The sequence below is a fragment of the Vitis vinifera genome, chromosome 4 (assembly GCF_030704535.1).
Source record: "Vitis vinifera cultivar Pinot Noir 40024 chromosome 4, ASM3070453v1".
Lineage (NCBI taxonomy): Eukaryota > Viridiplantae > Streptophyta > Magnoliopsida > Vitales > Vitaceae > Vitis > Vitis vinifera.
In genome coordinates, this window is record NC_081808.1 from 10,995,067 (window position 1) to 11,009,674 (window position 14,608).

At 33.4% G+C, this 14,608-nt stretch overlaps 1 protein-coding gene and 1 long non-coding RNA gene across 2 annotated transcripts; one reads left to right on the forward strand and one right to left on the reverse strand.

Moving 5' to 3' along the window:
* Nucleotides 1–2,734: 2,734 nt before the first annotated feature.
* On the reverse strand, nt 2,735–3,238 carry LOC100265021 (SEED MATURATION PROTEIN 1). Its single transcript, XM_019219349.2, has one exon. It carries the CDS (start codon nt 3,202–3,204, stop codon nt 2,872–2,874), a length of 333 nt encoding a protein of 110 aa, XP_019074894.1. The 5' UTR covers nt 3,205–3,238; the 3' UTR covers nt 2,735–2,871.
* A 2,786-nt stretch (nt 3,239–6,024) lies between these two features.
* On the forward strand, nt 6,025–6,816 carry LOC100259838 (uncharacterized). The gene is made up of 2 exons (XR_785617.3): nt 6,025–6,220; nt 6,507–6,816. It is a non-coding gene; the product is annotated as an uncharacterized LOC100259838 (long non-coding RNA).
* Nucleotides 6,817–14,608: the final 7,792 nt, after the last annotated feature.

Below are 14,608 nucleotides of genomic sequence, written 5' to 3' on the forward strand. Positions count from 1 at the left end.
TTAAATAATGCTGAAAAAAAAATACAAGAGTGACATTTGGGGTAAAAAAGGCTAGGACAACCTTAGATTTTTCGACTGAGAAAACAAGACACGATGATAACTTTTGAGGTAATTGTTTTTTAATTACTTTTTAAAAACTGTTTTTTTTTTTTTTAATGTTCATAGAATAAAAGTTTATTTAAGAACTTAAAACATTTTTAACTTGTTTTTAATGTTTTAAAAATAGTTTTTGTCTATTATTTTATTTTTAGTTATTTTATATGTGTATAATTATGTTTTGAAACAACTCAAAATAAGTGAAAGTAATTGAAAAAAATTAAAAAAATATTATTTGAAAGCACTTTGTTTGATATTTTTAATAATAGAACAAAAGACAGTTCTATGATAATCAAACATATTTTTCTATTTTTTATGTTTTGGAGAATGGAAAACTATTATAAAAAAACAGCTATTAAGTAGCACCAAATCTCCTTTCGATATATATTGTTTTGAAAAAACTTTCATTTTGGCATAAGTTTTTGAAAAAAAAAAAAGCCTTTAAAAATGGTTAAAGTTTCCTATCAAAAGATAGTATTTATACAATTAAAATATATTATTGATAAAAAAAAATGCATAAAAAGATCAATATTTTAGATGATATAATTGAAAATATGAAAAGATGACTTTCTATTGACATATATCTTCAAATGACTTTTTTCTTTTTCTTTTTTTTTTTTAAATTGTAAAAAATTCTATTTAAGTCGAGATTTATTTATTTATTTATTTATTTATTTATTTTTGTTAACACAAGGGTTTAAAACTATTTAAAAATTAAGATATTAAAAATAAAATAAAAAATCAAGACTCACATGTTAGTAGTAAAATAAAAAAAATCATCCTAAAAACAATATTGAAAACTATTTTCTACCATCCTATAAGAATTGGCACCAATGATCAAAGCGTTAAATCAAAATATAGATGGTCGGATTTTATGAAAAAATTGATTGAAATGGGAATAAAAATTTTGGTAAAAATTAAAAGAAACCATAAAAAAAAACTTTGAGAAATAACAAAAGAATTAGTAATTAATACACATTGAATCATGATTTTTATGTTACCATGACATGGTTTGATAGAATTTGAATAGATGAATTTAAAATTTATTTATTTACTATATTTGTGGTAAAAAAATATTATTTTAAAATTTGATTTTCTACACACTTCTAAAATCTACAACAAAATTAGAGTGGTTTATAGGCTCATGCATTATGTAAAAAGGGCTCAGAATGTGGGTATACCATGGAAATTGTTTAATCTTTTGTTGTGAAATTGATGAGAGATATATTTAAGAGATGAAGTTATATAAAGTGAAACTTGTTTCAATAATGAAAAAAATTAAAATTGTAGATTTAGAACTTATTCCACAGTGATTCTAGGAAGCATGGGTAAATTTTTATTATTAACATTTGAAAATTTTTATTATAAAGTCACTGTTAAACACACTTTTACAAAATCCAAATTGTTAATTTACTTTACCAGCAAATTTTAGATTTACAAAACACCATCAAAATAAGGATTATTTGATTAAAATTAAAATTTTAGATTTAAACAATGCAAATAGGACTACCTCTAAAATGGAATTTAAAAAAGGAAAAATAAAGATAAAAATATTTAAAAAAAAAAAAAAACCTTTCTAGGTTCTAATCAACAATCATCAAGACTTTCGTATAATAATATTTTCATTTTCCAGTAAGGAGAATCATGCTTTAGAATGTTCAAACTATTAAAATTAAAATTATTTGATTAAAAGGGCCTAAATAAGACTTTTATTTATATAAATAACCTTAACTTTCTCAACTTTGATCTATGACCCGTTTTTGATAAAGATGCTCTTTCACATTGATCTTTCCCTTCGTGGCAGTTGATTTTTTAAAATCTTGGCAATCTCAGTATTAAAATGTGTTCAAAATAATAGATTATTTATTTATAACATTTCAATTTTGTAGTGCCATTTGATTAAGATCAAGTTTTCTACATTAGGATAGTCATGAATTTGGGGTGACTCAAATCACATTCCAATATTTGTACTATTCTTTTTTTTTTTTTTTTCTTCTAGAAATGTCTTTTAAAAGCTTATTATGTAATGTATTTAAAACATATTTTGAACACAATGATTTAAAAAACGCTTCTAACTTTTGTTAAATATTTGACAACAAATCTTTTAATAAAAATTTTGAAGTATTACGAAAATTAGGAATATTTCCTGAAATCATTACAAAAAATAGTCTTACAGTTTATAACAGAACTATTTAAAAAATATCAAACTTATAAAGTAATTTAGATTACGTAGAGATCATATTACACTTTTAAAGAATAAATTTTTTTTCAAAAACTGCTTGTCTATTGTAATAATCAAGAATGTTAAAAAGAAGTTAATTGAGTCATAGTTAAAGATTTTAAAAAAATTTCTTGTTTGGGGCTTTTTTTGTTGGTTCTAGAATTTAAGAGAAAATCCAAATAAGAAAGGTTATGCTTTCATTTGTTTTCAATTGCTTTGGCTTTTAATCAAGATTGGTTCTTGATGTTCTTCCACCAAATCCAAGAAATTGATTTGGGTTGGGCTCTGACCATGATTGTGGGTGATGCCTATGCCACTGGATGCCCACCGCTTTCCTTACATTTTGTGGGTTGGGCATTGGGCGAGAACTTGAAATAGATTATCGGTTCTCTTGGTTTCCTTTAGTGTTCTTCGACGGACAGCAATAACCAAGTGGTCAGTAAGCCTTTATTATTACAACTCCAAAGAGAGGATAGAGGGAAAGAAAGGAGGAACCAAAAAAAAAAAAGCTCTAGGACAGAAGACACAGAAAATATGGAAATACAACTCCCTTCTTAAACCCTAATTACTTTAACCTGAAGCATTAGAATCTCTTCCAGACTTAAAGAGTCATGACTCGACCTTTGAGGCTGCTGATCATCAGTGGTAGAAGGGTGTGTAGTATTAGTTGTGTGAGTAGAAGAAATATTCCGAGCACTGGAGAAGAGATCGACAGGTTCACTTTCAGCAATCTTCCCTCCTTCAAGTGGAGTTCCGGATTTATATCTCACCCTCAAAGCCTCGTCTTCACTCAGCTTTGCTTGTGCAGTCGCATACTTGATATCATCCTTGCTCTTGGCCATTCCGTCTAGCTTCTTCCTCAATGCCCCCAGCTCACTGCGTCGCATCTCTTTTTAAATTGCCGATGATGAGGGCGGTGTGTGGCAGCTTCATTTCCAGGGGAGTTGCCAAGTGTCTCTTCATAGTTACACGTGGTGAATTTTCTTGACGTCTCTCTTTCTCCATTCTAATACTGCCACCTCTAACACGATTGAGAAAGACTTGTTGTATTTATAGAAAGTCATTGCCTTTTCTATCCATCCAACACCTAGACCTTCGGTTGCTTGGATGAAACCTTTTCATTTCATTCCCCACTACAAAAGTCACATTATTTTACATTGTCTCTTCAATGGGCCACTATTCTTCCAATTGGTCTGCCATTATTTTGTGTTGTCCTTTTTATACCCCACCAGTCTTCTGGTTGGCCTTCTTGACTCTCCCTTCTCTGTAACAGAAACATCCATGGTAGATCAAACACAAAGAATCGACAACTAAGTCTAGGAAGAAAACAACGTTACAGAAATAGTTCATAAAACTATTTTGTATTTCAAATGTTTTAAATTTTGTAGTATCAATTTCCATTGTAAAAGTTTTCTTTATTAATCAAATGTAATCTAATTTTAGTACACATTTAAATGTTTCAAACATTGAAGCATACTAATTAAGATATCAAATTTAACCATCCAAGACACGAAGTCTTACCAAATTTTGTGTACTTTAACAATCAATAGTTTGAAATATGATATTTTATTTTCATTGATTGATTTTCTATCTTTTGGGTTTGGTTGGTTTGCTAAACACATTTGAACAGACTAATTGATGAAAGAATAATGTGATACTCTTCTTTTAGATATTTTATTTTAAAAAATTACTTGATAAATTTATTTTTGGTTTTCAGAAATTTTGAGAGAAAATGTGGAAAAAAAAATAGAGAGGAAAAGTATAATGAAAGAAAAAATAAAGAAAAATAAAAAAAATAAATTTAAATTTAATAAAATATTTTTATATGTTTTTTAAATTTATTTTACTTATTTCTCTCAATTTTAACAAAATTAAATAATTTAAAGATATATAAATTTTAAATTAATTTTGATTTTATTTGATTTTAGACTTCTCTCAATATAAATTTTAAATTGAGAGAAGTCAACAATTTGAAGATGCTTGTGGGGTTTTAGCTTAAGAAGCCATAAAGAAGATATATGAATTTGAATTTCAATTAAATTAAAAATTTATCTACCATTTACGAATTTATAGTTACACCTTTCAAGCAAACAATTCATCTCTTATTAGGAAAATCAAATAGAAAAAGTCATTCACTCTGATGTTGTATCTAGAATAATGCTCACAAAATTTTTCGCTACATGTTTGCAAGATAATGAGGCAAGAAAATTTTTATATAGAGAATTCCCAAAGCATTATACATGGAATAAGTAAGCTAAATGTTGGAAGAGAAAAATAAAAATCTAGAGAGCACTTTATCCTAAAAGGAAAAACTTTTATTTTTTCTGGGGTTTCTCCTTTTTATTTTTTATTTTTCATAATATTTTCTATATTTTTTATAATTGTAAAATTTTTTAATTTCTTTTGCATTTTAATGAATAAGGTAGAGTTAGGATCTTCTATGATATTGAGCACAAAATAAATCTAATTCTGTTTTACTTAAATCGAGTTCATGATAAATTCTAGTATTAATCTTTAGGTTATATTTGATTTCAAGAAAGTATTAAGGAAAAAAAAAATTTTAAATTTATTTTCTTATATTTGATTTCACTATTAAAAATATTAAGAAATAAGTAAATTGAGTTTGAAAAATCATCTTCATTTTTTTTCTTTTTTCTTTTTATTTTCTTTCCGAGTATTTTTTTTTCACAAATTTTTGGAGAGCGAAGCATAACCGAAGGGATTTCAAATAATGATTCTTGAAATAATAATCATTTTTCTGAAAAGATATATATATATATATATATATATATATATTTATATTTTATAGCATATATATTAAGATATTAACAATATCTTGGTATTAAATAAATAATTATATTCATTGATTGCAGGAATGTTAGTTATCTCACCGCTCTGAGCTGTCCTTTAAAAGCACTTAAAATTGAAAAAAAAAAAAACGTGATCACATATTTAATTCCAACAAAACGATTCTTTAGAGTTTAAATAGGAGAGATATTTAAGAGAGCAGATGAAAAATATGTACAACTCTTTAAATACATTATGTGACATGATGGAAGTGATATGCCAATGTGGCGTGCCACGTGATGACAAAATCCCATTTTACCTCATGTAATGTCATCCTGTCAAGTGAAGCAAGGAGGACAAAAAAGATGATTCCAGCATATTTCTTTTCATTTCCGATATATAAATACTAGAATATGTCCAGGTGGAGGATATAATTTTGTACAACGTATATGTCTGGTCTTCGGAAAATTGGATGGAAAATAGTGAGAAAAAATTATAAAAGAATTTATTTTTGTATATTCCTTTAAATTCATTTCATATATTTTCTTTATATAATTTAAAAATTCATAAATTTTTACTTAATTTTATTTATATTTGATTTTTTTTCTCATTTTTTACAGTGAAATCAATTACGAGAAAATTATTTTCTTTACACTATGTTTGTTTCCTAAAAAAAATTAGAAAAAGAAAAAAAAATGTTAAAAAAAATGACTTTTTCATTTTTCCTTTCATCTTATAAAATATAAAAAAAATCAAATAAAATCAAAATTAATTTAAAATTTATATATCTTTAAATTATTTAATTTTGTTAAAATTGAGAGAAATAAGTAAAATAAATTTAAAAAACATATAAAAATATTTTATTAAATTTAAATTTATTCTTTTTATTTTTCTTTATTTTTTCTTTCATTATACTTTTCCTCTCTAATTTTTTTTTTCACATTTTCTCTCAAATTTTCTGAAAACCAAACATAGTCTGAAGTTGCCCTCCAGCCGAGAGAATTGCCCTTTCCCCTTTTCTGAAGCTGCCCTCCAGCCGCTGAAGCTGCCCTCCAGCCAAGAGAGTTCCTCTTCCTAAAAAGACCTATCTTCCTCTGCCACTCTCAATCCTCGCAGGTACTAATCTAATCACGTTGATATTATTTTTTTTGCAACCCCCGTTTGATTCCCAAGAAAATCCATCCCCCATTTGATTTCCGGGAAAATTCATTCTCGTTTGATTTCCGGGAAAATTCATTCTCGTTTGATTTCCGAGAAAATCCATTCAAAACCCCCAAAGAAAACCAAAAAATTTGCTTTTCTTTTGCTCCCTGTGTTTTCTGGATCTGTTTTAAGGGTCTCTTTGTTGTTGTGCCATTGGATTTAAATTTCACGAACCCTAAATCCACGATTTTTGAGCCAGATTTTGTATCCTGTGCGCGGGCTGGACTGGTAGGAAAATATCGGGAAATTTTCCGATAAATCGGTATTTCGCCGATATTTCGCAAACGTGAAAGGGGGACTGAAGGGTTTTGTCTTGGGAGAACCCTAACGCCGCCTTGCATAGCAGCAGCTCTGCTTCCAAAATGGATCCGCAACCCGAACCTGTTAGCTACATCTGTGGAGGTACATCCATTTTCTTTAACCTTCTTGTTTGGTTCCCGAGAAATCTCAGGAACGTAATGTAAAACGAGTTTTGGTTGAATTGCTATGGAATTTTCTTTTCCTCTTCCCTCTTGTTGGGCGTACGAACAGAGCTTTATTAGTTTCTCGCTGTTTTTTTTTATCAAAATAATTTTGTTATCACCATGAAGATGTTTGGTTCTTAGTGGCTGACCCTTAATTGGATGTAGACTGTGGGCAAGAAAACACCCTGAAGCCTGGCGATGTGATTCAATGCCGTGAATGTGGTTACCGCATCTTGTACAAAAAGCGAACCCGTAGAAGTAAGCAATATCTGAAGCATCTTCACTTTATTCGTGTGTTAGTTGATATTCACCTTATAAACTTGAAAATTGGTTATTTTATTGGTAATTGAAAGTTGCTCATATCATTTGGTTTATTTCTTCGGGTTTGAGACTTATGAAATTTAGCATAATTGGGGCTTTCGATTAAGCCCTAATATTGTAGTCTAATTAAATTGGAAGGGAAAAATAGGAATTGAATTTTGTGAGAAAGTGATGGAAAGGATATAAATTACATAAATTGTAGTTTGTTTGATTTATATGGTGGAACATGTTCACATGATTCGCAAAATATTGTGGTACAAACTGTAGCATTTAATTTATTATTGGTTACACCCTCAGGTTTTTTTTTTTTTTTTTTCCTTTTTTGATATGCAAATAAGAGTATATACATAACTACATGCATATATATATGTAACTACTTCCGGTATACTGTGTATATGTATATATAACTAAAGTAGCAAACACAGTATACCGGAAGTAGTTACACCCTAGTCTTCTATATGGCCTTATATGGCTATCTCTTCCAAATCGTTTTGTTGGGTAGGATTATTCGCTTCTTTCTTCATTGTTGAATTGAGTTGCAACCATCTTTTTCGCTATGCCCATGCCGTCCCCCACCCATCCCAGGTCCAGATTGTGCAAAATATACATAGCTACCACCAGGCTATATGGGCACTTTGGTCTCATTTTGCCCCAATGTAAGGTAAAGATCATATGTTGCCCGCCCCCCTCCCTCCACTCTTTCTCTGGCTCTGCCACTGTCCTTGTCCATGGCCATGGTTGTGGACCCGCATTTTTCACGTGCGTCCCCACTCGATCGGCGAGACTCGCTTTTTATTTGTGAAAAATTGATTTTTAAAAAAAAAGTTGGAGTCGCCACTTATTTTATTTTTATTTTAAAGGGAAAATAAAACAAGAAAGAAAAACCCTAAAATGTGACTCCATAGTTTTGGAAAAAGCATGTCTTTGAGAAACCCGAGTCTAAGTCCGGGGATCAGGTTACTTATTGGGAAGGTACCTTTAAAAGGTAGCACCCCTCTAAGCCCCAAAGAGGTCTCTACTGACAAAGTTAAGGGAAGTGTGGCCATTAATCAATTAATTATAGGTACCTAAGTAGGCTAGGTGATTTCAAATATTGCATGCCTAACAAGAAAACCAACCATAAGAGAGAGTCGAAGTGCGTACCTGAACGGCTTCTCAAGCGCTATCATGAAACATAAGAGATTAGTTTGGAAATATGACACATGGTATGTATTTTTCATCAAAGATGATCAAACAAGCATCAAGGCAATCAATTATGGCATCAATCATGGTCATGTCTCATGAGAACATACACATTCATAGAATTTTAGGGTTATGGGGTAGAAAAGGCTAACCTGATTAGCAAGCATCCACATCTCTATGGGAAACAAGAATATCTCAACAATGAATATAAAGCAGATTCATGAATATTATCAAGCAGAATCTAAAATCAATATATCAAGCAAACAGTATTGAAGTGAGTATCATGAATGTCGAGCCCCCACCAAAGCCCTAATCAATTTCGCATGACTTGATTCCATAAATTCCATTGCTTGGAATCATGAAGTTTGTTCATGCTTGTTGAAAATCAAGAAAATCATGAAAATAGTTAAAAATCAAAGAAAACAGTGAAAGTGCATACCTGAAATAAAGTGACAGCAAATTGCATGTTAAAATTTGGATTTTGTACCTAAATGCTTCTAAGGAACCTTAGAGAAAACCAAATTCATTTTTGATAGAAAAAGGTTTTGAAATCCGGCTTTAAGACGTATAAGATCATAAAAAAGAAGAAGAAACAATAGGAGGAGTACGATGTGAGGCAAGGCGGCCAAGCTGGATTAATGTCTAGGCTGCTTTTGAGACTGAGTTACTTAGGTTGCCTGATGGAGTGGAGTTCGGGATAGAAAGACCCAATTCGTTGCCAAAGTATTCAGTGATCAGAAGCATTTCCATTTATAAGAAAACTTGGTTCATAAGCTCAGATGGATTCTCCCCAACGCTGGTCAAACACTGAACATAAAGCTCAAAATTCTTACTTTTCTGTATTGCTATTATTTCCTGCATTCTGTGCTATTTTCTCATCATCAAGGCTTGATTCATCAGCTCCTCTAGAATACATACCCTTGCTGTTGCCTTTTTCTGCCTTTTCAATACTTTCAGCTTGCTGCATCCTCATGAATTCTCCTTATTTCTGGAATCTCCATATCTGACTTCTCAGGGCCATTTTCTTGAACATATAAGCTCCTCGTTGCTCATTGTTGTTAATGCTCTTGTCTTCACTGGTGAAGTTAGCAAGCAATGAAATTCTGGGTTTTGCATCATTTTCCAGTATTTTTCTGGAGAGACACTTGCAGAGGTCCCACTTGGGCACCTTTCTGAAGTAACCTTAAATAGAGGTTCAAGGAGCCCTGCATCCAGCACCTCTGAAATATAGTAACACACTTGTGTTGGATCATGTACACTAAAGAATTTAACACGACCTGTAAACCCTTTTGAGTATATGGCCTGCTTACTGCACCATGGCTTACCGAACAATACAGTACCAAAATGCATAGGCTCAACACAAAAATTCATCTTCGGTACGAGACGGATTTGATCAGTCGTATGTGCCTTCACATTTGAGCTGTCTAAAATTTCAGCTTTTGGCGAGCTGCTTGGGGGAGTACTTGAATGTGGAAGTGAAACTAATATATCAGCCCCAAACAATCTTACTACCATCAGATACACAAGGATTTCCATTATCTACTGGATAAGGAAAGTGATGTTTATTTAAAAGAACATATGAAACTGATAAATTATAATTACCACCGAGTCGTACCATATCTGGTCGCTTTGGGATATCCGGGAAATTAACCTTTTTCTTCCTAGTAAACTGACAAAAGGTCTCATCCTCATTTCCGGTTGCTTTACTATCACAGCTATAAGATACTTGCTGCAACCCAGTTACATGCTCATCGGACATGGTATCAAGATTCAAATCAATATAGAAACTCTACCCCACTTTACTTTAATAGCCCTTAGTTAGACCTTCTTTATTCAAATTTTCACATTCTTGAACAACATCAAGAGCATCCCCTGCTTTATTGAGTGATCTTGCAATATTTAATGATATGTCCTTTGAATGGGATTTCAATATGGAGCTTAAAAAGGTGTTGATTGCGCAGAGTGTTTCTTGAAGCTGCTGTAGCTGAATTTTCTCTCCAGTTTCTGGTGTGGGTTTGGTGCTTATGTGAACCCTTAGTTCATCAAGAAGCTGCCCGTACAGCTCTTGCAAAGCTTCATAGGGATCCCTACTTTCTCTTCAATTATTTCTTCAAAATCACTTCATTATTCTTTTTTTTTTGAGTGAAATGGGAGAGAACTCTTCCATGCTTGTCTTCTCCCTGTTATATCTAAAAGCCTCAACGTAAGTGGGGGACACCTAGCAATCACGAACCAATAAGGAGCGTACACTCTAAAGATTTCCTCCAGAAGCGATTGCTCTTTTTCATGGTTTTGTTCTATAATGATTTGAACAATCCTTCCAGAAATTGAACTTCTTAAGCGCATCGTTTTACTTGGAGCTCTGCTAGGATGGGATATAAGAACGGCTTCATGTATTGGCAACCATCCTCTTTGTGGAAACAGTGAAAAGTACAAGGGATTTCTAATATCAGCATCATAAACTCTTACAGTTTTTTTTCCGGACCAAATATTCCTCTAGAGCATGCAATATAATGTCCACTTGCTTGCGTTTCAAAAACAGAAAATTCTGCTGCCATGAGAAGGAAATTGGTTATTGACAACGGTGATTTGACCACAAGAGTCCAATCTTGAATAGGATCAGAGCGAATGTCTTTTGCAATCTCTGTCGCTTGTATGCCCAAGCAAAGCATCCTCAAATGTTGTCTTCAACTCAAAAGACTTGAGATCCCGAGCAAGCTGTTCTGCATTTAGTCCCTCATGTGCACTGCCTTGTGACTACAATGGATTGTGAAGGAGCTTCAGCTCTTATTTTTCAAAGATTTCAACAAATCTGTGATATCCAACTTTTAGCTGGAAACAGTGGTACTATTCTGATCACAAGCTAAGATAGTTGCTACAATATTTACAGCAGCATCTTCACGGAGATTAGACTCGCATAGCTGCCTGAACCTACCTGGACTGTACCAATCTGTTAAGCAGATACTAAGCCTCTCAAAGTAGAAGAACTCTTCTATGCTTGGTAATGGATCCCAGTATATGAAATGAAACAGAGCCTTAAAAACTGAAGCTTACAAGTATACAGATTCAGAATCTTCTTGCTTGTAAGTGCCTCTATGAAAGCCTTCAGCCTCTCGCATACTTCTGAATACCAAGTACCCCATGACTCAGACTTTGACACGTTCACAATTCCAACCAGAATCCCACATTTGAGTCTCCTTGTTATTAAATGTTGTCAACATATTTCCACTTCTGCGTAGGTTGATTAATATGAATTTCAGCAAGATATTCTATTTCCGGATCTACCTTAAGTCATTATGAAGGGGATTCGGTATTGGAGTGCGCATCCACAGCAGGTTCATTACCATTAGGGGAACAACTTCCTATAGAGAAATATGGCTGTTTAGATTACAGCAACATCGCTTCCTCGTTACCCAACACGTGAACTGCAGGAATCATTCTTAGCCAAGCCAATGAAACACTTCTTTTCTGGTAAAAAAAAAAAAACAAAAATAGTGCAGGTATTTGTTGAGCACGTATTCATAGATCAACATTCTTTCTTCTTCAATATGACAATCCCAAAAGTCCAACAAAATCGAGGTGTTGGAGCTTGGATGTCAAAATAACTTCATCTTTGTGTTCTTGGAGCCTTTGCGAATTTCTTGAACTAATTCAAAAGCTCAAATCTGATGTAGATCTTTCTTTGTACCTTTAATAAACCCTCAGACATTCATTAGATATCCGTACCAGATCAAATAGCTGTTGCCTTGAGTACTGTGTTGATTATTATAAATTGTACGAAAACTGTTCTTGAAGAATGGTTCTCTTCGCATTTCTTTGAAAGACGATAACTACGACTTCAGCAATACTGCCTGAACCTTGTGTGGACTTATCACCAATTCCAATGATGGAACTGTCCATCAGTATCCATAATACTTTCTCTGCTCTTGGGTGAAACCTGGATAAAGTTCCTCTTGTAGTGTAATGAAACAAGGCAGGCACTTGTTTCTCTCATAACTAATGGCTTTTTGACAACTCCCAACATGATCTTTCTAACACCTCTTATCAGCTGTTCAACTGGTGCATTCCTCAATAAGTTCTCGATACTCAAGTACCAAAATCTTCAAACCAGCATCAGCATTTTCATTAATGTGCAACCTGGTCTGTACTTCGAACACTTTCAATCTTGAGCAAGCCTCTCTAACATGACACTGTCAGCATCTTTAGAAAGTAGCAGCAGCCTTCCCAAGTCTATGCAGACCTTTTCAGATAACATGTTTAATTCACAAGCCTCAAACATCAATTGATACCGATCCAGAATTCCATGACACTCCTTCAACACCTTTTGAAATGACCCTTCACCCGTTAGATTCAAATAGCTCCTTTCGATGAACTTAACCACCACACAAACAGGCAAAAACTTCGTACTCTTCCTTACTCTTCGTGACTGAGTTATAGTCAAAGGTGATCTCCTCACCATCTAGTTGTGTTTTCTGATTTTATACAATTACTGTAGGAAGACGGGTTTCTGCCATCTTCTCGCATATTGGCTTCAGCACTTGTATCAACTATCCAGACATCTTCGGTCAGTAGATCATATTGACTATTTCATTACTGTTTCCTTCATACTGCCCATCTAAAGATTCGCTTTGGCTAGTTTGACCATCTCCGAAAACGATTCGATTGCAGTTTCTGGTCAATCCTCATGCAAATAACCAGACATTAATAAATTCCAAGTGGCCATGTCCGATAGGACATTTCATCGAATAGCCGTTGAGCACTTGAAGCCGCACCACATTTACCATACACATCCATAGGAACAATGGACAGCAAGTGTGGGGTTGTCCCCTGTTTCAGCAAATGAATTTACATAGAAACCCAGCATTGTGTCCTCCTAGGTCTGTATTTTTTATGAGTGACACGTTCAGAAATCTACAAATGACAAGGAGGACCGAGCCTGAAAGAGCTTCAAATCCTACAACCCCAAGAAGGATTCCAATGGATACAAAACGTTGGAAGATGTAGCTCCATGCTGAATGGAACCACCAAAGAAATTCCCCTATTTTATAAGCGTCAACCACAATATAATTCACAATCCGGCCAGAGAAGTCCTCCTTAATGCTGTCCCGGATGAAGAAGTCGGTGGTACATTCCCTCTCTTCACCTTATCAATGACAGTGGGCTCAAAGTCAACAGATACAGCACCGGGGACACGCTTTCTAATACCACTGTGTCATTCCGAGACTTACCATCATGACCCAATCATTTTCTGCATTTGTTTTTATTGAAACATCAATAGGACCATGCACTGACTCTCGTGGTCTCAGCTCAATAGTTATAAACTGAAGCTTTCTTCCCCTTTTGGATTTATTTCTGATTCTCGAATTCTCTGGAGTTACTAAGAACTTGGCTTTCTTTGCTATCCAAGGACTAATCACAACTGACCCAGGAGAATACCCAGTAGGTGTGCAAACTATCGTGCAGCAAGGGATGGGTGACAGAGAAATAGAAAAAGATGCGAAAAGAAACAAAGAAACAAAACAAAACAAAACAGAGGAAAGGTGGGCTTAGAGTAAATCATCAAGCAAAGCCACATTCCATTGCTTTGTCAATGGGCTAAAAAAAAAATAACAGGTGAGGATATCAGAGGAGGAGAGAACGCTTCTTGAATATCAATATCAATGATAATCCCATACATTAGCCATTAACAATAGAGATTAAAAAAGATTAAAAATAGAAACCAAAAACAGAGCATGCTCATGTTTAAATATATTCAGCAAGAGAAACGATCAGTCCTAAACCTCCACAACAATCAATAAGACAATACCCGGACTTGCAGAATAATATTTAAGATCATATAGGGATGAGAGGATGCGAATTTGGTGTGACCATACCTGGAAGAACCAACCTTTTAGAAGTATTGCTCGGCTTCAAGCGAGATGAGATTGCTTTCTGCCAGTCCCTCTCTCTCTTCTTCCCTAGAAAATTATCTAGAACCAAAATAAGCCTCCTTTTTCCTTTCCTTTCTCCAATGCGTGCTGAAAGTTTTCTTAAAAAAAATCTCCTTTCCTGCTATCTTCCTTCTTCTCCCTACCAAAACTCCAATACGTGCTGCCCCCCTCCTCTTCTTTTCCTTTTCTCACCTATATATATATCATCCCTCAAGACCTAAATTTGTTTCCAAAAAGGAGAATTTTCCTATTTCCTTTCTTCTTCTCTTCTCTTTTTTTAAATCTTCCAATCAAAAGCAATCTTCCCAATTTCAAATTCCCCTCCAAAACCTTCCAAGGAGAGTCCCGCCTTCCTTAAACTCCAATGGTAAGTTTCCTTGCAAAAACATGAAATTTTTGAAGTT